We start from the raw sequence: 25,435 nt of genomic DNA, 5'->3' as shown, positions 1-25,435 counted from the left end.
CCCTTCGTATTTTATTGTTAAATTCCCACCACTTCCTTTTTCCTTTAATAAAGAAATTAATTGGCACCCCACCTGTGTGGTAATTGCTCCCCAAGATCCCATATACCTGCTGGCAGGGACAAAATTGGCACCCCACCTGTGTGGTAATTGCTCCCCAAGATCCCATATACCTGCTGGCAGGGACAATGAACAGCTGGGAGGACTTTCTGAATGGTTTAGTCTGCTCCAGGTAAAAGGCCAGAGCCCATCTCATATCCAGCCTTTGGAGGCAGCGCTCCTCAATGGACGCGTGGGACTTAGGGCAGAGGACCAGCAGGAAAATGTCCTGACCCATGTGGCAGACAGATACCACCTTCGTGAGGAACGAAGGATGTGGGCAGAGCTGGACCTTATCCTTGTGGAAAACCATGTACGGGGGCTCGGAGGTCAGGGTCCTGAGTTCGGAGACCCGCCTAGCCGACGTGATCACCACCAGGAAGGCTACCTTCCATGAGAGATGCAACCAGGAACACGTAGCTAGCAGCTCAAATGTGGGATCCGTGAGGCAGGCCAGCACAAAGTTCAGGTCCCACTGGGGTCTGACTTATGGAAAGAGAACCCAGTCCCTTAAGGAATTGGCCAGCGGTAGAGTGGGAGAATACCGTGTGGCCTGCACTGGCAGGTGGAAAGCCGAAATGGCTGCCAAGTGCACCTTGATGTATGAGGGCACCAGGCCCTGAGCTCTAAGGTGAAGTCAAAATGAGCTGGATGGGGGCAGCCACAGGGGGAACTCCCTGCTCATCTGTCCATCGAGAGAACCGAGACCACTTTGTTAGGTAGGCTCAGAGCATTGAGGGTCACCAGCTTTCAAAGAAGACATGTTGAACCCATTCCGAGCATGTCTTCTCCTCCCGGTCTAATCATTGAGCAGTTTCGCCATGAGGTGGAATGCCGCTAGGTTGGGTTGGAGGAGGCGGCCCTGATCCTGGGAAAGCAGGTCCAGGCGGGACGGCAACAACCATGGCAGAGCGACTGCCATGCCCATGAGGGTCCCGTACCAATGCTGCCTGGGCCACACTGGGGCAATCGGGAGGACCCCAGCCCTGTCCATCTTTATCCTTTTTGAGGACTTTGCCTTTCAGTGGGAATGGTGGGGGAAGGCATAGAGAAACCAGCCCGACCAGGACAGGAGGAAGGCATCGGAGATTGCGCCCCGTCCCAGCCCCCCCGGAGCAGAACTGTATTCCGCACTGATTAGACCTCAACTGGAGTACTGTGTCCAGTTCTGGGTGCCTCATTTTAGAAAAGATGTGGACAAATTGGAGAAAGTCAGGGGAAGAGCAACAGAAGTGATTAAAGGTCTACAAAACATGACCTATGAGGGAATATTGGAAAAAAAATTAAGTTTGTTTAGTTTGGAGAAGACTGAGATGGGAAGGGGAGATAAGTTTTCAAGTACATTAAAAGTTGTTACAAGGGGGAGGGAGGAAAAATTGTTCTCCTTAAACTCTGAAGATAGGGCAATAAGCAGATGTCTTAAATTGCAGCAAAGGAGTTTTAGGTTGAACATTAGGAAAAAAATCCTGTCAAGGTAATTAAGCATTGAAATAAATTGCCTAAGGACATTGTGGCATCTCCATCATTAGAGATTTTTAAGAGCAGGTTAGACAAACACGTGTCAGGGATGGTTTAGGTAATACTTAGTCCTGCCATGAGTGCAAGGGACTGTACTAGATGACCTCTCGAAGTCACTTCCAGTCTTATGATTATAGTGCACAATCCTTGGAAATGCTGGGTGTCTTCAACTCCAAAATGCCTAGCACTGGAGTGGGGAACATTATTTATGAGCATTCTGATGAATGAGAGATTCAATTTCAATTTGTTGTGTTCATGCTACTTTTGTACTTTGCTTGCATGACTAGTCATGCAAGCAAAGTTTGTTCATACATTTGTCTGTGGAAATTTTAGGCCTGTATCTGAAATACTTTTTGTGTCAAAGGTGTCTTGAGCAAGAGGAGTATATCAGCTACCTAACTTAAAGGGTCATTAATAATTGTTTTGATCTTTGCAGGGCAAAGTATGGTGGTGGGAGATTATGGTGGGATTCTTATCATAACTCAGTACTTGGTTGCTCTCATAGTCTGAGTTAGGAACTTTTGATTTTATTATTTTGTATTGTAAATGAAAGCATGTAATATCTAGAGTATTTGAATCTTATTTTTCATTTATTGTATTGTTAATGACTTGTTAGGGAGCTTAAAGCCCTGGATTGGTAATCTTTTTATGATTTTTAAATCTGAATATTTGTGGCAGCTCTAATCAAGGAGTTCTTTCTGTTGTTTGAAGTGTGCAGATGGTGTTAGGAATCCACAAGGGCTAGAGCCACGAGAGTCCAGTGCTTGCCTCTTGAACGTGTGTTACACTGATAATGCTACCAGCCTCAGAGGGGACTGTTATAACTCTGCGCTTGCAGTGAGATTCGTTATAGTGTCACATGTAACTTAGCACTAAAATGGAGACTTTAGCCTAAAGAATATGCTAAAGATGGGAGGCCAATTGAATTAATAAAACAGAAGGTAACCACTAGAGGCCTTAATTTATTGTAATTGTTTTAAGAGCACCATAGTCAAATCAGTAATTGTCTCTATCAGCACTGGTTCAGTTTCAGCAGTTTTTTCTTGGTAGAGACATACTAGAATGGAAGACCAGTCAATTATGACGTGTTTACCAAGGAATGCCACTACACAGTTGATCATGTGTTTGCCATAAGATTTGGTGATGCCATAAAATTGCCAATGACGGATGGAAATTGAACATCCAGCCAGAGTGGTGCTCAAACTGTGGTGCTCAAAGGGCTGTGTCCTTCTGGGATTTGTCTGGATGATAATGAAGAAGTATCCACAATGTGCTGGGTTGTCTCTGCCCAAGAAAACACAGTTCCTGTCTCCAAGTGGAGGGGGCAGAGGGCTCCATGCATTGCCTCCAGGCACTGCCTGCCCCACAGCTCCCATTGGCTGGGAACGGGGAATTGCGGCCAATGGGAGCTCCGGGGAAGGTATATGGAGGCGCAGCAAGGGCAGCACAAGCATAGCCCCCATGTCCCCCTGGGGCTGTAGCACTTCCTGGAATGATGTGGGGCCAGGGACAAGGCAGGCATGCAGGGAGCCTGCTTTGGCCCCAGTGTGTGCTGCTGCCACCCTGGTGCTGCTTGAGGTAAGTGGGATGGAGCCCGAACCCCTCCAGTACCCTGCTCCCCAACTCCGTGCCTGCATCTCGCACCCCTCCTGTGCCCTTGCCCTGAGCCCCTTCATACACCTTGCTCCCCTTCTGCACCCGCACTCCCTGCTTTGAGCCCACTCGTATAGCCCACACCCCTCCTGCACCCAACCGCCTTCCCTGAACTCCCTGCACCCCTGTGCACCCAACCCTCTGCCCTGAGCCCCCTGTTACACCCTCCACCCCTTCTGCACCCCAACCCCCTGCCCTGAACCCCCTGCTGCACCATGCACCCCTGTACACCCCAACCCCCTGTCCTGAAACTCCTTCTGCAGTCTTCCTGCACCGCTGTCCTGAGTCCCCTCATACACTCTGCACCCCTCCTCTGCCCCAATCCTTTGCCCTGAGCCCCTTCCTGCACACCGCATTTCCTCTCTCACCCCGCACTCCCTCATGTACATCAACCCCCTGCCCTGACCCTGCATACAATTTCTCTACCCAAATGTGGCCCTTGGCCCAAAAAGTTGCCCACTCCTGTCCTAAAGGCTGGCGGAGGGCTGATTTGGGTGTTGGGGACGTATAAGAGAAAAGAATGACAATCCAGATGGGAAATGGTGAGGGCCTAAACTAGTTTTAGGGGTGTTAATACCAATGAAAGTTCAGATTTCAGAAATATTTTTATGAAGCAAGAAGTTGCATGGTTTGGATGTATGGGACAAGGAGAGGTCAGAGCACTAATTGGTTGACTATTATAATTAGAGTTGGACATGAGTTATAAATTCATAACCAAACTTCTGAAAAGATATACAGTTTTTTGAAAGTTTTTTATATTGGTTCAGACTCATCTGTAGATATTGTGGGCCTGATTAAGCAAAAATGTTTGAGTGCTTTGCTGAATTTAAGCTTTATGCCTCATGTTTTGGTCTTATTTCAGATGGTGGTATTTTCCCATGTGACTGGGAAGTTTTGGAGAATTCAGTAATTCACTGAGCAATGTATTTCCAATGAAGAGAAATTTAGATAAGAAGAGTTTAAAAAAAAAAATCTTTCCAAAATAGAGGCTTATGCTAGGGTATGTTATGGAATTATAAATGCAAAAATATATGAAAAGAACTAATAGACATTTTCTGAAACTCCTGTCCATAAGCTTAATTTATGATGCAATAGAGCTGACTAGGTAACCCAAGAGGTCATATTTCATCCTAATACCTCAGAAATGTAAGCAAGAATACAGAATTGAAATTGGAAAATTGCAGTCGAAGGCTGTATCCAGCCCTCAAAGAGGTGTGGCAAAACTCCCATTGTCTTCAGTTGAGCTGTATGGGACCCATACCCTTAATCTTGTGGACATTTTATTGTTTAGTTGGTATGGGAATTGAAAGAAAACCTGTTTAGAATGTTATCCTGTTTCCTGAAAAAGGACTCTGCTGCACAGTACCTAAAACTAGAGTGGATTAGGGTGGTAAAAATAGTACTGCTTTACAGAGAACATTTCACTAAATGCTTAACTTGTCAAATTATTTAACTACAGTGGTTCGTGTATCATCTTAAGTAAAATATCTTTTTTAAGCTTATCAAAATTAAAGCATTATTTTTATGTTCAATTTAAACAGCAAAACAGTGTGCAGACTGTAAAACTGCATCATTTATTTGTGGGACTGTTCATTACTAGTGTAACTTTCTTGTGGTGAACACATTTTAAATGAATGTAAAACTGCATCAATAAATTGTGTGAGGTGTGTGTAAAGTTAGCTGGCAATATAATTTCTATGATGTGAATTAGTTTTTATATGTGGTATTCACATATGTGTCCATGCAAAATAAGTTTAATGTCTCTGATAAAAGTAGAACTTTAATATGGTGATATGTATTATAGCCTACTGATTCCTATTTAATTTTTGGATAAACATCTCAGCTGATTGAATACAGATTTTAGAGAGACAAGATGGGTGAGGTAGTATCTTTTACTAGATCAACTTCTGTTGGTGAGAGAGACATGGTTTCGAGCATTAAACCTTCCTCATAGATTAATGTATTCTGGATACATTATAGGGAAAGAAATAGGGAAGACTGCTTTATTATTCTTATTGAGAAAAATTGCAAATGACTGTAGTCTGTCCTCTTCTTAAACAATTTTTATGAATGCAGCATAGATAAAAATCCATGATTTCTTCCAGTGATGGTCCCTATGCATGTGCACCCACGCCTCTGAGTTTGGAAGTGTCTGCACATGTGCATAGTGCATCTCCTCATGCTCCTAGCTGAGGGTATAAGAGGTAGTATGGGTTGAATTCCCTCTTACCATTCGGTTTCATGAGAGTTTAATTCTTGCTTGTATATACAGTACGTTATAGATTTTAGTAGTTTTTAGAATTAGTATGGAACGGTTAGTTAGTAGTTCTCTTCCCCAGTCTGGGGATTATACCCACCTGGGGACTATGCCTGGGATCCTAGGATTCAAAAACTCTCTCTCCTGCCTTCACTCCTTTTCTGTGAGTGATGAGCACCAGCAGTGCCTCTACTACCTGGGCGAGGTGCACATTTCAGCACGGCACGCTATCTGTAAGTCCTTCCAACCCAGGACCAGGGAAGCCTGTAAACTCTGCCTCCATAAATATCTCATGAGGAGGCAATACTACTCTGAGTGCACTTGGATCCTGGCCTGAGAGACACCTTCCCCATTGCTCACCCCAATAGGGCAGCCACCACTGACTGACCGCAGGGGCCCCTCTGAGCACCGCGCATGATACGGAATTGGTGGTACCAAAGCCCAAAGAGCAGTCCCATCATGAGAGCAAGAAGCACTCTCATGGGCACAAATGCATGTCCCCATAGGGGACTGCTCATAAACAGTGTTCCCTCCCTGAGCTGCACCCGGTTGGGTGAGACATTACATGTGGATTCCATGGGACTGGCAATGAAATTCTTTCTGGCTGGAGGACAAAGCCAAATGCATGCGGGATCCTTTGGTACCAATGGTGACCCTGGTACTGAAGCCTTAGGATTGCTCACCTGTGGACATGACACTGCCTGCTCTGACGGTATTGCCTGGCCTGCCAGAAGGCTAACCCTGCAGATTCCACCAGGTCCCTCTGAAGTTTTGCTGTGTGGTGCACCCCCTCACCCCGGGCCGCACAGAGATGTTCCTCACAGCGGAGGAGGTGATCCTCCCCTACCCACTGTCTCCTCTTCTTTCAGGCCCTACACTCAACTGGGACATCTTCATGCTGGAAGATGAACCCCTGTTCCTCATGCATTGCACTGCAGCCCCCTAGTACCAACGGTCCCACTGATGGTGGAACTATCCTCCAACTTTAAGGACTTCTCTGAGATGGTACCATGCCTGCTGCCACGCAGGAGCCTGGACTTGCGATTCAGACTTCCTTGTCCTCTGGCCTACAAACTACTTGATGGCCTGGTCCTGCTTTCCGTAGGGCCCAGTCCAACCAGTGGACCCCTTCTTTTGGCCCTACTGTGGCCCTGGGATCTGTACAAGAGGTGCCAAGAGCCATCCCAAGGGTCCTATCAGGCATCCCTCATATAACTGCCTGCACCATCGGTATATGAAGAGGAGGGCATTGAGTCGTTTCTGTCGGTCCTGACTGGTGCATCCTCATCGCTGGATGAGGGAATCCTCTCCCTCCACTGGATGATCACTGGCAATATCAAGACCTGCTACAGAGGGTGGCTGCAAATCTGCAGATTCCATTGGAGGAAGTCTTTTTTCATCTGCAGGATTTGAGTTTTGTAATACGAAACTCATCTGGCTTTGCTGCCAAGTTCAATTTTTAACACCTATGACAGGCTAGCAGAGTTCAAGGACATGCTGGTAACCAAGGTGGCCCTCCAGGCTACAGTGGATGCAGCCGATACTGCTTCTCAGTCGCTAGCCACCGGCGTAGTCATGCAAAGGAACACATGGCTTCAATCCTCTAGTTTCCCCAGGGAGGCCCAATATCTGATTGAGGACCTCCCTTTAGACAAGACTAACCTCTTCAGTGAGAAGACAGACGAGTCCCTCCACTGTCTCAAGGATTCAAGGTCCATGCTGCTTTCCCTCAGCATCTACACTCCAGGCCCCCAGGCATCAGAGGTAAGCTTTTTGCCTGCGGCTGCATATGTCGTACCCAGTGTACTACCAATGCCCACAAGAACCCCCGTAAAAATGACAGCGGTCTCAGAGACTTTGATTCTCTGCTTCATCACTACCACCTCTGCAACTGCCTTCAGTCACAGGCCAAGGGTGAATTTTGATGCCCAAGTAGAGAACCACAAACCTCCTTCGATGCCATATACCATTTTGCCCTGTTCACCCACAATTTGGGTAAGGCCACCATAGACAGTTGAGTATTAGAGATCATCCACCATGGATATCCACAGAGATCCCCCTCTTCCCACCTTACCGTCCTCCCATCTGATCCCTTCTCCCTGCCCCACCACCGAGGGATCCCTCCCACCAACTTCTTCCCCAACAAGAAGCAGATGCTTTGCTCCTCAAGGGTATGCTTGAGTGTATCCCTCCTCAATACTGGAGGAGAGGCTTTTACTCGCTATACTTCCTCATCCCCATTCTTGATCTTTGGCTGCTAAATACATTTATCAGGAAGTCTAAGTTCCAGATATTTATATTGGTATTGATCCCTTCCCTCCCCCAGAGTGTGTGGTTTGTGGCTTTCGACATGAAGGATGCTTACTTCCATGTGGACAGTCACCTGTCACACAGGAAGCTTCTCTGTTTCAGGCTGGGACAGCAACACTGCCAATTTTGAGTCATCCTGTTCGGCACTGCAACAGTGACAGAGCATTCACAAAGGTCTTTGCAGTGGTAGAGGCCCAGATTCAGCACCTTGGCTACCCAGTATTCTCCTACCTGGATAATTGGTTCCTTGGCAGGTGGGATCTTGGCAGTAAGTGCTCTCTCTGTGATCCACTCTTCACAGTGTCCTTGCATCCCTGAGTATCTGCTTCAGTGGAGATAAATCTGTTTTGATCCCACACAGACGACAAACTTCATAGGGGCAAGGTTGGTTTCGATTGCAGCACGAGCTTTCCTGCCGGCAGACTATTTCTCAACAGCGAATGCCCTAATCACTTGCCTTCACTGTAGGCTCTGCACCAAGGTCCACCAATGTCTCTCCCTCCTGGAGCATATGGAGGTCTGCTTTCACATGATGCCACGTGTGCGGCTCCATCTGTGCTGCCTACAGGCTTAGCTTCTCTTCACCTACAAAGGGACCAGCAGGGACCATATTGACTTCTGGGGTCACTGTCCCGGTGTCTGTTGGCTCCCTCATAGGGTGGTATAACCCATCCTAGATCACGATAGGCACCCCCTTCAACCTTCCCACATCACAAGCCATCATTAGAGCAGACACTTCCCTCGTGGTGTGAGGTGCCCACTTAAACCATCACATAGCTTTGGAGGTGTGGATGTGTGGGAAGCAAGACTACACATCAACATATTAAAACTCAGGATAGTCAGTCTTATCTGCAAAGCCTTCCTTCTGCTCATATGGTTCTGTCATGTTCAGCTTCTCTCCAGCAACATTACTACTGTGGCCACGTCTATACGACGCGCCATTTCGGCGCGTTAAAATCGAAAGCTCGGGGTTCGATATATCGCGTCTCGTCTAGACGGGGATATATCGAACCCAGAGCGCGCTTACATCGATTCCGGAACTCCACCAAAACAAACGGAGTTCCGGATTCGACATGGCGAGCCGCGCACATCGATTCGGCGCGGTGAAGACGGGTGAGTAACTCGATTTTAGATATTCGATTTCAGCTACGCTATTCTCGTAGCTGAAATTGCGTATCTAAAATCGATTTTCACGCGTCGTGTAGATGGGGCCTGTGTTATACATCAAAAAGCAGGGGGAGCCACGTCTCTCTCCCTCAGTGCTGAGTCTTTTCAGCTCTGGAACTGGTGCATCGAGAACCAGGTAATGCTTCAGGCACATACCTCTGATGGGTGTCCAGAATTCCCTGGCCGACAGGCTCAGCAGAGCCCTGAATCTAGACCACGAATGGGAAAAGCATGATACAACTCTCAATGGTCTCTTCACATGATGGGGCACCTGTCATTAGCATCTCCTTGCCTCTCAATTGAATTGGAAACACCCCCTCAATTGCTCCAGGGTGGCTCTATGTAAGTGCTTTCAAAGCAGTGCTTCTCTCCTGTTTTGGATTGGTGACCTCTGCTACATCTTCCCCTCATTCCCCTTCTGCTGCATGTTTGTCGCAAGGTTCTGTGTGATAGTGGCCTACTGGCCCTGACAATTCTGTTTCACCAACATCCTGAGGCTCTCAGCCTGACCATACATCTGACTCTGCCTGCTCTTGAATCTCCTTACACAAGATCAGGGCAGACTCCGACATCCCAGCCTGGGCCTTCTTCACCTCACAACCTGGTATTTGGATGGGTGTTGAGTATAGACCATGCATACTCCATCCCAGTTTGGAAAATCCTCAGCCAAAGCAGGAGAGTGTCCACCAGAACCTGCTATCACGCTAAGTGGAGACGCTGACTACATGGTGACCTTTCCAGTTGTGCTGGACTACCACCTCACCCTCAGAACATCAGGCCTGGCTCTCAACATTGTCCAAGTACACCTGGTGCACTTAGTGCCTTCTTCCCACCAGTGGAGGGCACATCCATCTTTACATACCCTGTGACTGTGCACTTCACAAAGGGCTTGTTCAACACCTTTCCACCAATTATGAAGCCCACATCCCCCTGGAACCTTAACCTTATTCTCTCTGCCCCCATGAGATCACCTTTTGAACCCATGGCAACATGCTCTGACTCATCTCTCTATGAAAGTGGGGTTCTTGGTTGCTCTCACCTTGGCCAGACAAGTGAGAGACCTCACTGTCATGATGACAACCACCCCTAAAGTATTTAACAAGGACAAGGTCTCCTTAAGACTGCACCCCAAATTCTTTCCTAAGGTGGTGTCTGAATTACACCTCAGTCAATCCATCCACTTGCCTGTGTTCCATCTGGAGCCACAGGCCTCCCCCACCACCAGGGTCTTGCACTCCCTTGGCATTCAAGGCACCCTGGTGTTCCACCTGCACAGGGTGAACCAAAGTTGCTGAAGCTTTTTGTTGCTATTGCAGAAAGGTCAAAGGCACAGGCCATCTTACTCCAAAGGATCTCTAAATGGGTTTCAGGGTGCATACTGGAATGGTACAGATGCTCCGACCTAACCCCTCCTGGAGGAGTGATGGCACATTCTGCATGAGCACATGCCACCTCCTTGGCCTCACTAGTGGATGTGCCATGTCAGGACATCTGCTGGGTTGCAACATGGCAGTCTAGCCACGTGTTTACGGCACGCTAAGCCATAACACACGCAGCACCAATGAATGCAACCATTGGCCACACTGTACTGCAGATGGGTATTTCATTAGCATCCTTGCACCCACTTCCATACTCATCACTAATAATAAATAATAGTTGAAGATATACCTATCTCTTAGAACTGGAAGGGACCTTGAAAGGTCATTGAGTCCAGCCCCCTGCCTTCACTAGCGGGACCAAGTACTGATTTTTGCCCTAGATCCCTAAGTGGCCCTCTCAAGGTTTGAATTCACAACCCTGGGTTTAGCAGGCCAATGCTCAAACCACTGACCTGTCCCTCCCCCTGACTGCTCTCAAGTCACCCATGTTTGGAATACACAGAGGGAACAACACTCAAAGAAGAGGAGGAGGTTACTTAACTGTAATGGGAGGCTCTTTGAGACATGTGGTCTCTATCTGTTTCTACTGCCTGCCCTCCTTCCCCTCTGCTTTGGACTATGTTATGCAATGGTAAGAGAGGCAAGGGAGTATCGTCGACCAACACTTTTATACTCTCAGTTGGGAGCATAAGGAGATGCATTATGTGCATGCAAGCCAATGGACACTGCTAGGAAACACTTCTGGGCTCAGACACATGGTGCACATGCATATTTACGTGTGGAATACAGATAGGGACCACTCATGTTGAAGAACTTCCAGTTACAGGTAAATTTCATTTTTTCCTGGAAAAAAATGATTTTTTAAAAAATTTAAACTTGGTGTTTGTTTATAGTATATTCTCTCTCTCTCTCTCTTTAAAAATAACCCAGTTTCAAAGGAAATCAGAATTTAATGTGTTAAGGCCTAAACTTAACTATAATCTCTTTAAACATTTAAATAAAAAAAAATGCTGAATCCATGAGCCTCTATCAAAAAACTTTGAATTAGACTTCTTTTCTATGTAAAGTTAGAATTAGGAAAAAATCTAATTTCTGAGATGAAGCATCATAAATGTGGCACAGTCGGTCACGTGGTATAATAAGAATTTGTTTTGTTCTATACAAATAAATGTTTTATGCTGTTTTGTGTGTTTTAATAAAATCCCGTTACCATCCTAATGCAGCTTGACTCAAATCACGAGTAAAAATTAATTATCTAGTAAATAAGCCACTAATTATTCACCATTTTCTAGCATACTGAAAATGTACAATTAATAAGAATCTGATCTTTTCAGAGCCCCAACCATTCTCTTAAGAAGTAAGCATAGTGCTTTTTATTTTTTCCGTAAGAGTTGAGATAACTTGATAGTACATGAAAATATCATGGAGTCAGTCTTTGGGGACTGGCCCGGAGCCAGTCACAGCAGGAAGGATGATACTGCTTTTGTTTTATAGGCTAAAAAAATGCATGCCTGCTTTAAAGAAATAGTGAAAAGGGCATTATCTCCCTCATCAGGGACAGATGGCATTGGATTTTGGTATCTCTTGGCTTTCATTTACAGCATAAAAAGTGACGCTTCTTAAGTGGAGTGACAGATTGGTGAATGACTTCTGTAGACCCGTATGTAGCTAGACCTTAAATTTGGTGTCTTGCCCCATAACTCAAGACAAATTGTCAGACTGGTTCTGTCCCCTTATTAATTAAGTAAAAGCCTGACTCTCTCAGTCAAATATAGACCACAAAAGGATAATATCCAAGGAAGCTATAGAAGAGAAAAAGACAGCGTACACAGCAACATGTCATTTTAGTATGTTGTTGAATTTAGACCAGTCCATACAAAAGTTACGGATGAATTCAGCACAGAGCAATAGCAATTATTCTTGACTAAAATTTCTGTCACTGTAAAAGGCTAACTTAAATACTGTATAGTAGAAAGATAGCATATTAAGAGAACAAAACATACATAAACTTGTTTAGAAAGACAATTTTGCTTCAAACCACAGTAGTAGTATCATGCAGTCAAACCCATAAAAAACGAGGAATTTGTGAGGAAACTGAAAGAACATCTGCCTCTCCATAAAGGTGCATACAATTATCTGAACTAGAAACCTTGTGACCCATTTGATAAAATATCAAATGTCATACTCATTGCAGAACTACATTGCATGGGGACATATCATTTCATACTTAAGACAGAAGGTAGCATGCAACGGAAGATGGGAAGTGTTTGGAGTGAAATTCCGATGTTCCCCTCCAGGCTTCTCTGTGGTTTCTGTTGGGCCTTTCAGGCATGCCCTTGTCCTCTGAGGTCACACCATCAGTGGCACGTCTTGAGGACAGCACAACTTCAAATTAACTGAGTATTCTGAAAAACTTGACCATATCATTCCGTCCATAGAAGAACCCAGGAGATAGCATGCTATGACCATTTTAATTGGTTTATAGATATTAAAACTGGAAGACACTTATTATCTAGCTGATCTCCATTGTAATACAGGCAATAGATTTCCCCTCATTATTCTTGCATCTAGCCTAACAATTTGATTTGAACTACAGCATACTTTTTGGAGAGACGTCCAGTCTTGATTCAGAGATGCCAAGTGATGGAGAATTTATTTACAATGCTTGGTAATCTGTTTCAATGGTTAATTACTCACACTGTTACATGCTTGCATCGTATTTTCAGTTTGAACTTTGCTGACTTCAGCTTCCAGCCATTTCATCTTTTTCTGCTTTTGTCTGCTAGATTAAGGAGCCCTTTAGTATCAGATATATTCTTCCTGGGTAGGTAAGTATAGATTAGCTTTGTGGTTGGTTGATCTATCAATGATTATTTCTGAATGGTTTTAATTAGTTATACAATACTTTGGCCAGCTTCTGGAGAAAAGGCAATCAAGTTTTATTGGCGTATATAGCTTTTCTCTTAGACAATTTCTTAATGCTTTATAAGTTTTAATGTATTCCTATTTAATTATGAATGATTAGACTATGTATATGAATGCTGACTTGCAATCTAAAATGACAGTTTAACATTTGCTGTGAAAGTTGTGCATACTGTACCTTCTAGAAAGCTTGCTCTAATCAGTAGTAGCATCCATGGGATTTGATATTTTGGAAGGAAAAAGATGCAAGGAAGTTCAGTGTAACACAGGAAACAAATATTAGGGCATGATAAAACAGAGTAGCATTATTTTACTTAAAACAAAAAAATTCTTCATCTTACCATTTCTACTGACATGATTACAAAGCAATATCAGACTATTATTTTACAGTGAAGTGAAATGGCTTCATCAATGGTTATCTCCTTTTTCCAGCAAATTGTTTATCAAAAAATCAGCAACTTTTGTGTGAAACAGGAAATCGTTTGCAATTTACCAGTGCCAGAGGGCTGGATGTAAGGGAAACAATCCTTATATGCTACCTTCCTTAAATTTTGAAAGCTACCAGGAAAACACTGGTATTGAGTGTAAATGAGTGGCACTGATATTTCAGTATTTAGAGTAAAAATAAATTTGTTGGAGTCTGCTGTATAAGTAAACCTAGTATTACTGTTATATAATTCATTCATAGATACTAACATTTCATTACTTGAATTGGAATTTGATATCATGCTCCCATTGTTTCTAGAGGTTTAATGTTTTAAAGGTGGTGAAAGAGCACACATTCAAACATAAGCCCCATCCTGTAATCGGATTTGCACTGGCACAAGGTTCCACCTGAGTAGAGAGCAATTAACTTCAGTGGGGCTCTGCTTGAGTGTGCTGACCCAATTTCAGGATCAATATTGTAGCCTTCGTTATCTTAGAGAGACAAGATGGCTAAGTTATATGTCCACTTCAGTTCCACCACTGCCCAAACAACTGAATAAATATGTATCTCGTGGGTAAAATAGCCAAAATCTATTGTGCAAGAATTCTCTCCTATATTTACACTTTCTGGTATACAGTTTGTTTATCTGGGGAGCAAAAGTATAGCATTTTAGAACTATTGTACCACTATATTTATATTTGTCTATGAAAAGACACCAATTTAGTTCCTACTCAGCTGAAATCTGTTAATCTTTGCACTCCATCCAAAGACTGTGTACAAAGACTCAGTACCAACAGTCTGAGTTTAACCTCTTCTTGTGTTAAACAGCCTGATCTTACTGCTAAGGCTGTCAGGTTACACTTTCATTATGGTTTTATTTGAGAACTCCTAGACTGTTGTAGATTTGCCAGTCACTTACTCAGGCCAAACTCAATGTTAATTCAGTGTGACCGCAGAATCAAATTGCAATGCTGAAGTACAAAATGTAAAATTTGCAGAAAATTGGCCCTATTTCTTAATTTATCTTAAATCAACCAATAGATGTTTCCATTTTGTATGTTAATGCCAGTTTTCTGTCTTAAAGCTATTTCTAAACCACATACAGACTTCCGTCTTGACCTCCCTCACCTGTGGATAGCTCCATCCCTGATGTTAAGTGCATGGTAAACGAGAAAAGAAGGGAAAGGAGAACACTAGTTCATGCACCCCTTTTTAAATTTGGAAATATTCTTTTGTAATGGCAGCTGATCTGCCTCACAATGGGTGACTTTAGTACTATTTTAACAGAATTATAAATAAAGCTTTTTATGTCAAAGTTTATTTGCTGCCCTTGCAGCTCATTACACAATCCTGATTTGAAATAATAAAGCTAAACGTGTGACCAGGAACAATTTGGAATTAATAAGCTGCTCCTTGATGCAGGTAGGTAGAGCAGTTCACACTTCAGTCACTTTCTTATATGAATCCATACTGTGAATCATCCCCCTGTTAATAATTAAGCATGTCTTTCATAAGTACATTGCATGGCAATCAAGCTCTACTCTTCTCTAAGCACTGTACTGCCCCCAGATCAATTAGCCGCCTCCTTCTCCTCTACTAGCACATTTATAGTGGTACTACCCTCTTCAAATCCAGAATGTTGGAACACAAAACATCCCTGACTTCTGTTTGCCTGGGTCCATCCAGCTCCAGTGTAGATAGGTGCACTTTCTAGCTAAGTATACTGAGTCAACAGCCCCTCACTGTCAAATTCCACGGGGGGAGGGGGGGAGGGGGAGGACATGGCTCATTTCTGGCTTCACAAAGATTGCTGGAATAACAGTGGATTAGTAACTCTGCTGCTGCTGATATTTGGTGGGAATAGTGTCCCAGCCTATCCATGAATGTAGAGTCCCACTCAGCTGAAAACCCTGGCATCATGAGTTTTCCTACATTGGTATTCATAAATCAACCTTGAGGTCCACAAAGGCCTGCATAAAAATGGAGCAGTACCCTTTGCAGTTCATGTGCTCAGTAAGGAGGCTAAACTTTGGTCATATGAGTGGTCCTAGGGCAGTTTGGAAACCCCATTTTCACAAAGCCAGGAATTATCTCTGGAATATCTTTTAGGCCTGTCACCTTGGGGAAAAACCACACATCTGATTACCTCAGATACCTCTGCCACCACTTTACCCACATTTGCCTTTTCAACACCAAACTAGTTGAAAATGGACCTCTAGCAGTCTAGGGTAGCCAGCTTCCAGATGGCTATAAAAATCTGCTTCTGCACCAGCAAGGGTGTCGTCTCTTGATGTTGGAGGGTTGGGACAAGCTGCTTGTAGAGCTCCAGAAATGTGGCTCTCTTCATGAAAAAGTTCTGGATGCACTGCTGGTCATCCCAGGTCTGCATGATGATGTGGTCCCATCAGTCTGTGTTTGTTGCCCTGTCCCAGAAATGCTGATCTATGTAAAGGGCAGCAGCAGCTATACTACCATATACCAAGTCCTGAAGCAGTATTAAAAAAAAAAAATTGCCCCCAAACAGCGTACATCTATGCTAATAGCAACTATTGTGTAAATGGGGTACAATCCTGGATGCATAATTGGCAAAGCAATGGGTAAAAAGCCGCAAATGGCAAAAAAATAAAGCATATATAAACAAATGGAAGTGGATCTACGCCTGGGTCACCTCGCACCCCAACCAACTAAAAATTAAACATGTAAAAGCCCACGGGAAAGGCTCAGCAGCCGAAACCGTGTGACATAATCGTGCTAATGCCATAGCACAATACTATGAGAGTGTAGCAGTGGTAACCTGAAGGCAGGAAAAGAACGCATTAAAATCAGTCTGTGTTCCCGGAAGAATTAAAACACAGGAACTGGTGAACATAGCTCACCAGTTTATGCACAAAGGAGTAAAAGGGATTCTGGGAAGGCTAAAGCAAGTAGTAAAATAAAAAAAAGTAAAAAATGACATAAAGACATGGGTAAAAACTGTGTGCAACGTGCAAAAAATAAGGCTAGACCCCCCCATCAGCCTCAGATGCTGCACCAGCACAGCCTAGGTCCTTTAGCATAAAATTTAAATTGATTTTATTATCAAATTGCCAAAAAGTAAGAAAAAATTTCAATATCTGCTTGTAATTATAGATGCATTTTCAGGATGGGTAAAAGTCTTTCCTACAAAAAACAGCAGCTTTTGGACAGCTGCCAAAAATATGTTCTCAGAAATAGTCTGCCGGTATGGCACGCCTGAGATCGTGGACTCAGACAATGAAGGGTCATTCATAGGGAAAATGTTCACGTTTATGCTTAAAGCCTTGGGAGTCATTTATAAATTCCACATTCCCTATCAACCCCCGTTATCAGGCCAGGTTAAAAAAAACCTGAACCATTAAGGAAGCGCTCAGGAAGGTTCTGAATAATACCGGTAAAAACTGGCCAAACAAGCTTCTGCTCATTCTCACTGTGATTTGCAACAACAACAAATTAAAAACAAAAATCCAGCCATATCAGCTGCTTTTCAAAGAAGCCATAAAGTTGGTCATCGACCCTGAACAAATTCAGGGCATGGAGGGTTCAGCACCCCTGAAAAATCATAAATACTGGCGATGGCTGAAGCAGTTGCAAAACCCCCCACCACCCTACATTTTAAAGTATACCGTGCCATTAAAATAATAAATCAAAAAATGAATCAGAAAAAACCTGGAACTCCCCTGTTATAAAAACAAAAAATCAGGTAATGTATTTAAAACTGGGCAAAAGGAATCACACACTGCAGTCAAGATGGACAGGACCATACTCAGTAGTAAATTGCCTCAGCCCACTCATTTACCGTATCAATAAAAATAGCAAAATAAAATGGGTCTGTGTGTCACAAACTAAATTGTTTAAATAAGTTTAATATTTTTATTGTGTTTGCATTTATATATTCTGGACCCCTGCTGCTACTTAAACACCAGGACCCCTGGATGTGGTGCCTGTTTATTGTTCTCAAGAATTGCTGTGTGTAGTACTGTGCTGCTGGTATTAGCTGTGCTGCAGGTGCTCCTTGAACAACCAGTCCACTCTGCAAATTCAATTTTTCGGGCGAACTACGACAGCTGGAAAAAAACCATATGGCCCCAGAACCCATGAAGCTCCTGAACCTACAATTGTCAATTTAGATCCTATACTTTAACCCTGGCACCATAGGGATTCTACTGGATCCAGAGGATATATTGAGCCCCAACGCAAGAAACAACAATACCCAGTACCCAAAATCACGTGAGGAAGGTAAAGCTATTTCTGGAACACCCCCAAATAAATGCCTCTTCAAAACAACATGCACACATGGGCCCCGGTCCAAGACCCCACTATTCAGTTGCATTAAGTAAACTTAGCCACAAACCTCACAATATCTTCTTTTGGAAATACAGGTGTATGTGGAAGAGGGAAATAAATGTGTCCGCTCCTCCCCAAAATAAAATAAAAAATTGGTTGGTAGGAGTTCACTCAGAAGGGTACCTGAAAAACACTACTATGATTTCAGATTATCCCTCCCATATATATGGGATGGGGTAATAAAATCTGGAACACTGGTAACGGTAATAGTAGTTTATTGCCCAAGGTATATTCAGGAGGTCATGTTTCCCAAGGAATGTAACTGAGTGTAAGAATTTTTTTTTATAAAAACCACTCCAATATCAGTACGTAAACCCCAGCTATTTAAAATTAAAACCACTCCCATTGAAGTTCTAGTTGGCCTCCTCCTGGTAAAGGTCAAAATAACTATGGACTGGACACGGCTAATTGTTTCTAAGGTAAAACTCAAGTGTACACAATTCGCTCTCCCCATCTTGACCGCATGGGTCAAAAGACACACACTGCTCCCGCCTGACCCAGAACAAGCAAAAGCAACAAGAAATGTAATAAATGCGTTATTAGGCGGATTCAAAGCACGGGCAGAACATGCCAATGCAGTAGATCTAAAAGTAGTGAAAATTAAGCTAAATTCCTTGGCAAAGTTGCAAAAAAGCTTAATTCATAATCAAGTACATGCTAATGTAAATCTAGTCCAAATAAATATTAGTAATTTAAAAGCTAAATAAAATCTTTGGCAATGGCTTAACACAACTGTGTAAATAATGCATAAGACACATCTACAGCTAAAAAATCGCACAGCCATAGCCATGGAGTGCACTGAAATGCAGGTGCTGGCAGTTTCAATGCTAGAACATAAAACGTTTTAAGTATTGTCAGAAAACGCCAAGGTTTTGTTACATCTATTAAAGCAAAGAAAACAATCTTTGTTTAATGTTTATCGGTATAAGTTAATGGAATATGTTTCAAGCTCTGTCAGGACAGAGTTGTTAAAATTGCCAGCCACCAGGCTCAAAACCCACAAATATAAAAAGTTATGCCACTCCCCACATAGAGTGACTAGGTGAGAGGGAGAAAATATCGGGACACGTGGAGGGGGGGTGTCTGCTGGTAGAGCAAAAAAAAAAAAAAAAGTGCTGCCGGCGGAGCAGCAATAAATAAATAAATAAGACAAGTGTTGCTGGGGTCATGAAATCTCAGGACAAATTGCGGCCCGATCTAAGATCGGTCAGGGCGTGGAACAAACACCTAAATATCGGGACGGTCCTGATTTTATTGGGACGTCTGGTCATCCTATCCCCACATTACATACCAAGTTGTATTGGCTACCACAAATGTCCAGCCAGTAGGCTGAAAAAAATAAAAAGCTATTAGACGTGAGGCGCTGCACCGTATGGACGCCTCAAAAATGGGTGTGCCTATCCCTGCCCAATGTCTCAAAGCCCTGTAATACAAAAATGTCTTTAAGTTCATTTATACAAAATAAATTAAAAAATAAAATGAAAGTAATATATAATAATGTGTATGAATTAATTCCTAAAAAACTGGGTATTAAAAAAGTAAAGGTATTAGTAACCCACCAGTAAAGAAGTGTAAATGCAATGTAAGTACAGTGTTTACCAGAAATGCCACATATTATCTGTCGCAACCAAAAAAGTCACAGCTTACCATTTAGGCAATACCAGTGAAGTTTTTGGTCCACCTTAACTTGGGCTGGCAAAATCTGGCCATAAAATTGCTAAAAAGTCAAAAGGTAACAAAGCTATTAATGCAAACAAAAAGCAGTGCAAAAAATAAAGCTATCCATATTATCCATAAAAAGAAAATACGTTAAAAATTGCTACAGCTAAAAAAAATCCCCATGAACCTACATAACATTTTCTCTGGATGGTCCCCCACCACTACCGGTATACTATTAGTCATATTACATCCCCTGATGGTTGTACTGGTTTTAAACTGCATTTGTTTTGTTGGATTGTATTGTATGTGTTGGTAAGTTTAAAAAAGTATAAAATATTAAAAGTCACAAACCAGGCTATATTTGCAATATTTGCTTGCTCAAAAAATATATCATTCAAAAATTGTATAAAAAGTGATACTGTCGCCTAATGTCTTTAGTGTCAAAAGGGAGATTATATTGAATAATGCCCCAATATTAGTAAGTTAATAAATAAAGTATAATAGTAAAAAAAAAAATACAATTGTTACAAAAAATTCCTGTTTTATAAGTCTTTGTGTTAAGTGAGCTTCTGTCTGCTGAATTCTGTTGAATAAATCTCTGTAACAAGCCCAAGGCCGAAAAAAACAATTATCTAAGGCCTGTCCAGGGATTAAATATGCAAAGTAACCAATAAAAATGCTGTTACGGGACAAAAAGTCTGTACCAAAAAATAATAAAAACAATGTGAAAACAATGATGTTTTCTTAAGCCATACCCACTGATCCTCTCATCCCCTAAAAGCCTGATTATGCCTATGTAAATCTTTTAGCAATAAAAAACTAAATCAAACCTGTTAAGCCTGGATGCGAAAATTTATGCTGAGTGCATAAAAGTAAATGTTTGTAACAGGTAAATAATTAATCAAAAACTGGTACCAGCTGAAACCTAAGACTCACAACTATCACTGGGCTGAAAATAATGCAGGGCGAAGGCAACTGAATGACCCCCACAGAGCATGCCGGAACCCACCCATGCACATAAAAAACCAAAAAACTAAAAAATAACATATAGCTGTCATGAATGTACCATATGCTGATCAAGCTATTTAATGGTTACCCCAATCACAAATTCAGCATGATGAAGCAACTTCCATAGACATACATTAAGATAAAGATCTATAAGAACAAAACCAGGGGACTAAGCTCTTTAAGTCTGGTTCTGCGACCACCCTCCAGGAGCATCGAATGCACATCTGACATGACTTGGCTCCACCCTTGTGTCCAGGCCGCCTGGCCAGTAACTTGGCACAGGCAACACTCAGGCTGTTAACTATAACTGTCTTCGCAGAATAATTTTGTGTAAATAACTGTGTGAGTAAATGAATGTAATATAACAGCCAACAAAAGTATTTTGTTGTATTTACAATAAATGTGTCAATTTGCCTTGTCCCTTTTATAAGATCCTGTTGGTATTATTTTATTAGTGTAACACCTGAACAAAGGGCTAGAGCAGCAGCATTTTGTGAGTATGCAGGGGGTCTGGGATATGGTTGGTTTGACCTGAGTCTGTGTGCTGCAGTGTGGATGCTAGAGCCCCAGTTTAGAGCCTGGGTTAGAAAGTTCTTAATATAGTGTTAAAAAGAAGTGTAGGTGCTCAAATCTAGAGTTCTTAAACACTGCTGGCTTGAGTCCCACTAACCTGGGCTTACATTGCAATGTAGGTCTATCGTGAAAGGCTGAGAGCTTGGCTGGGAAACTGTTGGGTCATCTTTTCTTGCAACTTAAAGCAGTCATGCCTAGGGTAATCACAATATTTGTCAGCTCTAGAAAAACAGCCCCTGTTATTCATCAAACTCTTGTGAGTGTTCCTGGGAAACCACCAGAGGGTAGCACGTGCAGGACCTAGAGCTCAGAACTCGTCTCTAAGCGCATTGTGCACTCTGTATGCTACCAGTAATCTAGGGAACTGGTTACCACAGTGCTCACAGTGGCTCCTTACCGAGGAGTCAGTTACAGGACTTAATAATTGACTGCTGGGGCAGGGGAGAATTCTTGCTGCAAAGGTAGCTGACTGAGGTATGCTTATTTTCCCCCACTCTGCCACCCACATTGCCACCCTTTTTTCAGTGGTTCAGTGGTATTCTGTCTCTCTACATTTATGAAGAGAAAAGAAAAAAGCACCTATTAGCACCTCCTAGGTGCCTTTGAAAATCTTTCAAAATTAAGTAATTATTATAGTTACATCAATCCCCCTGACCACCAATAGTCTGGCAAAAAAGAATAAAAAATCCCACCTTGTTAATTCTGTCTTAAAAGGTGGGGAAGACAGATCGGCATTGCAGCGTGCCTTAAAGATTAACAAGTTTCAGACTTGGCAGACTGAGGGAGTGAATTTCAAAGATAAAGGTCCTCACAGATACCTCTCTAGCAGCAACAATCTCCTTTATAGAACAAGGATTCTGTATCTCTGATCTCAACTGCACTTCCAGGTGTTTCTAGCGTGAAATTTGGAATAACAGACCTCAATGATAGGGTGGCAGAGGGACAGTTAGGAGTTTTTCCAAGTCAGTTCAAGTTTAAATGTAATTCATTTTCAGTAAAAGCTGTAGACCACTTTTTGCACATGTACATAATGTGGGCAAATTCAGAGATGATGGTTAGAGTGACATAAGAGAGATCCCTGTGCACTTACACTGCTGGTGAGAGAATTTAGTTGTTTTCCCCCAGTTGTAACCAGCTCAAGACTTCCTCAGATCTACCTATATCCATTCTACTACTTCTTAGTAAGGGAATTGCAAGTTACACCTTGTTCTGGCTCAGTGGCATGTAAGATAAGAATGGAAGCATAATAGTTCTACCAAGAGCAATTAATATGTATGTATATGTGTTCTGATCTTTTACTTAATCGTCACTTGTAAAATGTTTTTATTCTGTAGTTAGTTGCCAGTTGCCACTCTGAATTTCAATTTTCATTCTTCTGTGGTAAACAGAGTAAGACAGAGAGGGTGTAAATTATCAGAGCTCCATTTATTTTAGTGGAACTTTGACAATCTTCCGCAATGATGCTATGGGCTAAATTCAGAGGCAGTGTGTAAGATGTCACAAATTAAACCTTTCTTTACACTCTCCTAGGGCAGTGTAAGTTGTGTGTAATTTTTGCACACCACCAAGCTAGAAGAAGATGCAAGTTAAAGTAGCTTTGAGTAATATTTGAGGCAAAGGAAATAAACTGGTGGTGATATAGCACTATCTGTATTTATAATACACTGAAACAAAAGATACATGATATGAAGCCTCAGATTATTAAACAAATGAAAGCCACCTCCAAGATAAAAGATGCTAATTGTCACCCGATCCAAACATCTGTAATAGGGTGTTGATATTTTTATGCTGCTGTGCTTCAAGAAATGTCTAAGGTTTAATTATATTACTGTTTTTTCTCTTTTAGGTTAACAGAACCCTCTGGATATTTAACAGATGGACCAATAAATTATAAATATAAAACTAAATGTACATGGTTAATTGAAGGATAGTAAGTATATATTTTAAATAGATCTAACTGTCTGATGTATGATGTGTTTACTCCAGTGGTTTAGAGAGTTAATTCAGTATATGTTCTGTTTAAAGCACCTGGATGCTGAGCAGTCTTTATATACATGTACTATAAACCCCTAGTATTCTGAACATGTTTAATACTAGAGGATCTCTTACAAAACATAGCCTTCATATACTGTGGATTCGTTCTTTTATAGTTATGTTTATAAGGGCATTTCATATGTGGTTAAGTAGCATAGCCTCTGATTTAAGAGTCCTGGGTTGAAATCTTCATAATCCCTAGCATTTACCCTCATACTAAAATCACTGAACAATATATTACACCTTGCTTCCAGTTGAAAGTTTTTACATAGCACTGTCTCAACAATATACCATTAGAGTTCAGGACTAAAACTTTATTAGCTATACCATGGAGTCTGAACTTTTTGCATCTCACAATTGTCATGCTGTCTGGAGCGGCTCACGACCATGAGTGCCTACATCTGAGCAGACTGTCAGAAAACAGGGCTGATTCCCCAAGCTGGTCGTGTGTTCTATAACTAGATTTCACCAAGCCAGTAACAAATGTGGACTCATGGATTACTATTACCAGTCTTACCATGGAGTCACAAATAGTCCATTTAGACTCTCCATTCTATCTTGCCATCCAAACAAACTGGACTTTTGGGATAAATTGGTTACTACATCAAAAATCACATCACATTTGGGTTGCTTCCCATTTAAGGAACCAGTAACTTACCCCAGATCAATTGGTACTCTAGATCTTATGCCAAATTCTAGCCAATTCTGTAGTAAAGTAGCTGAAAGTTTGTTAGCTAAGAAAAGGAAGCCTGAGAGTTACTGAGAAGTTAAAGCAGATAAAATATATCCACAGATGAGTCTTAGTTTGTAATCCCAAATGGTGGCAGTAACATCATAAACTGCCAGTTTTCCAAAAGTCTTTTCAGGTTACCCGGATTGTCTCTAGGGATCTTTGCATTTAGTAGTACACTTTCCTGTAAAAGTCAAAACAATCAAGAGATCCAGGATATTTCCTTGAATGCATATTTATAGCTGCTTCTCACAGAAAACAAGCTGACAGTGTCACTACCCATCTGGGCTTTTTCTTTGATGGAAAGCGAGGAATGCATTTTGAGTCTTTGACCTCTGATCATCGCACGACCACTTGCTTTGAAATTAGCACTTCAACAGAGAGTTCTTCATTTGCAATCCACAAGGCTTCTTTCTCGTTTGATGCATTGTTTAGTGATGAGGGTATATATAATATAAATGTTTACTACTACATTATAACAGGATACAGATAAGTGCAAACAATGCACGTAACATCCCAATAGTTTATATGAAGTTTAAACACCAAATAGACTCTCATACATTGAACAATCACTATGATCTATACCAATACGCAAGTGAATTGGCCTGGTCTGCCATTGTCACAGCAAGATTTCAAGTATCGGCCAGTGCATGAATGTCAGTTGTCAGCAGAATATGTACAAACACTGCATGCATTCAGAACAGTTTAGTGGTCACAAATATTCGTATGCCATGTTCTATTTGAGAGTTTCAATCCTGTAACAAATGTTGCTTTCATATTTGTTTAAAAAAAGGCCTTTTTTTCTGAGACAAGATCTGTGGTGGTTTTGTGTAGTTTACAATACTTTGTTTTGACTTCATTTGTGAAAGGCATAGGTGCTGTTATAATTATTTTGAGACAATCTTAATGTAACAGTTTATGAAGATAGCTTTTTTTCCTTTCTGCATTTGATTTTCCCCATCCCTCTTTGGCTGATATACAAACAAGACTGTGCCTAGTTCTTATGTTATTCATTGGTCACTGTGTGCTATGCATTGTCAACTGTGCCTGAACCATAGGGGATATGGATCTATTACAGCTCTCAAGTTTAGATAGTGGCTCTTTAATTCAAGCTTTGTAGAATTGTGCTTTGGTGCAGATGCAGAAACAGTGAGACATGCACACTATAGTGTGGTTAAATGTGGAGGCCTCTGTCATAAACAGATAGCTAAGGGTTAATGTTTCTTTTACCTGTAAAGGGTTAACAAAGGGATCCAAACACCTGACAAGAGGACCAATCAGGAAACCGGATTTTTCAAAGCTTAAGGGAGGGAATTTGTGGGTGTTTCTTGGTCTTGGGT

The 25,435-nt window shown here is 42.1% G+C and overlaps 1 protein-coding gene across 2 annotated transcripts in view; it reads left to right on the top strand.

The window, feature by feature from the left end:
* Positions 1-25,435, top strand: part of ATRNL1 (attractin like 1) — a 1,085,315-nt gene that overhangs the window by 92,233 nt on the left and 967,647 nt on the right. For both annotated transcript variants that reach the window (XM_075072516.1, XM_075072517.1), the window contains exon 2: positions 23,178-23,261. In XM_075072516.1, the coding sequence (XP_074928617.1) occupies positions 23,178-23,261 (84 nt within the window). The remainder of the gene's footprint in view (positions 1-23,177; positions 23,262-25,435) is intronic.

The sequence above is a fragment of the Chelonoidis abingdonii genome, chromosome 15, assembly GCF_003597395.2.
Source record: "Chelonoidis abingdonii isolate Lonesome George chromosome 15, CheloAbing_2.0, whole genome shotgun sequence".
NCBI classification, from domain to species: domain Eukaryota; kingdom Metazoa; phylum Chordata; order Testudines; family Testudinidae; genus Chelonoidis; species Chelonoidis abingdonii.
The sequence above is the reverse complement of the archived record's forward strand: the minus strand, read 5'-3'. Positions and strand labels throughout refer to the sequence as shown.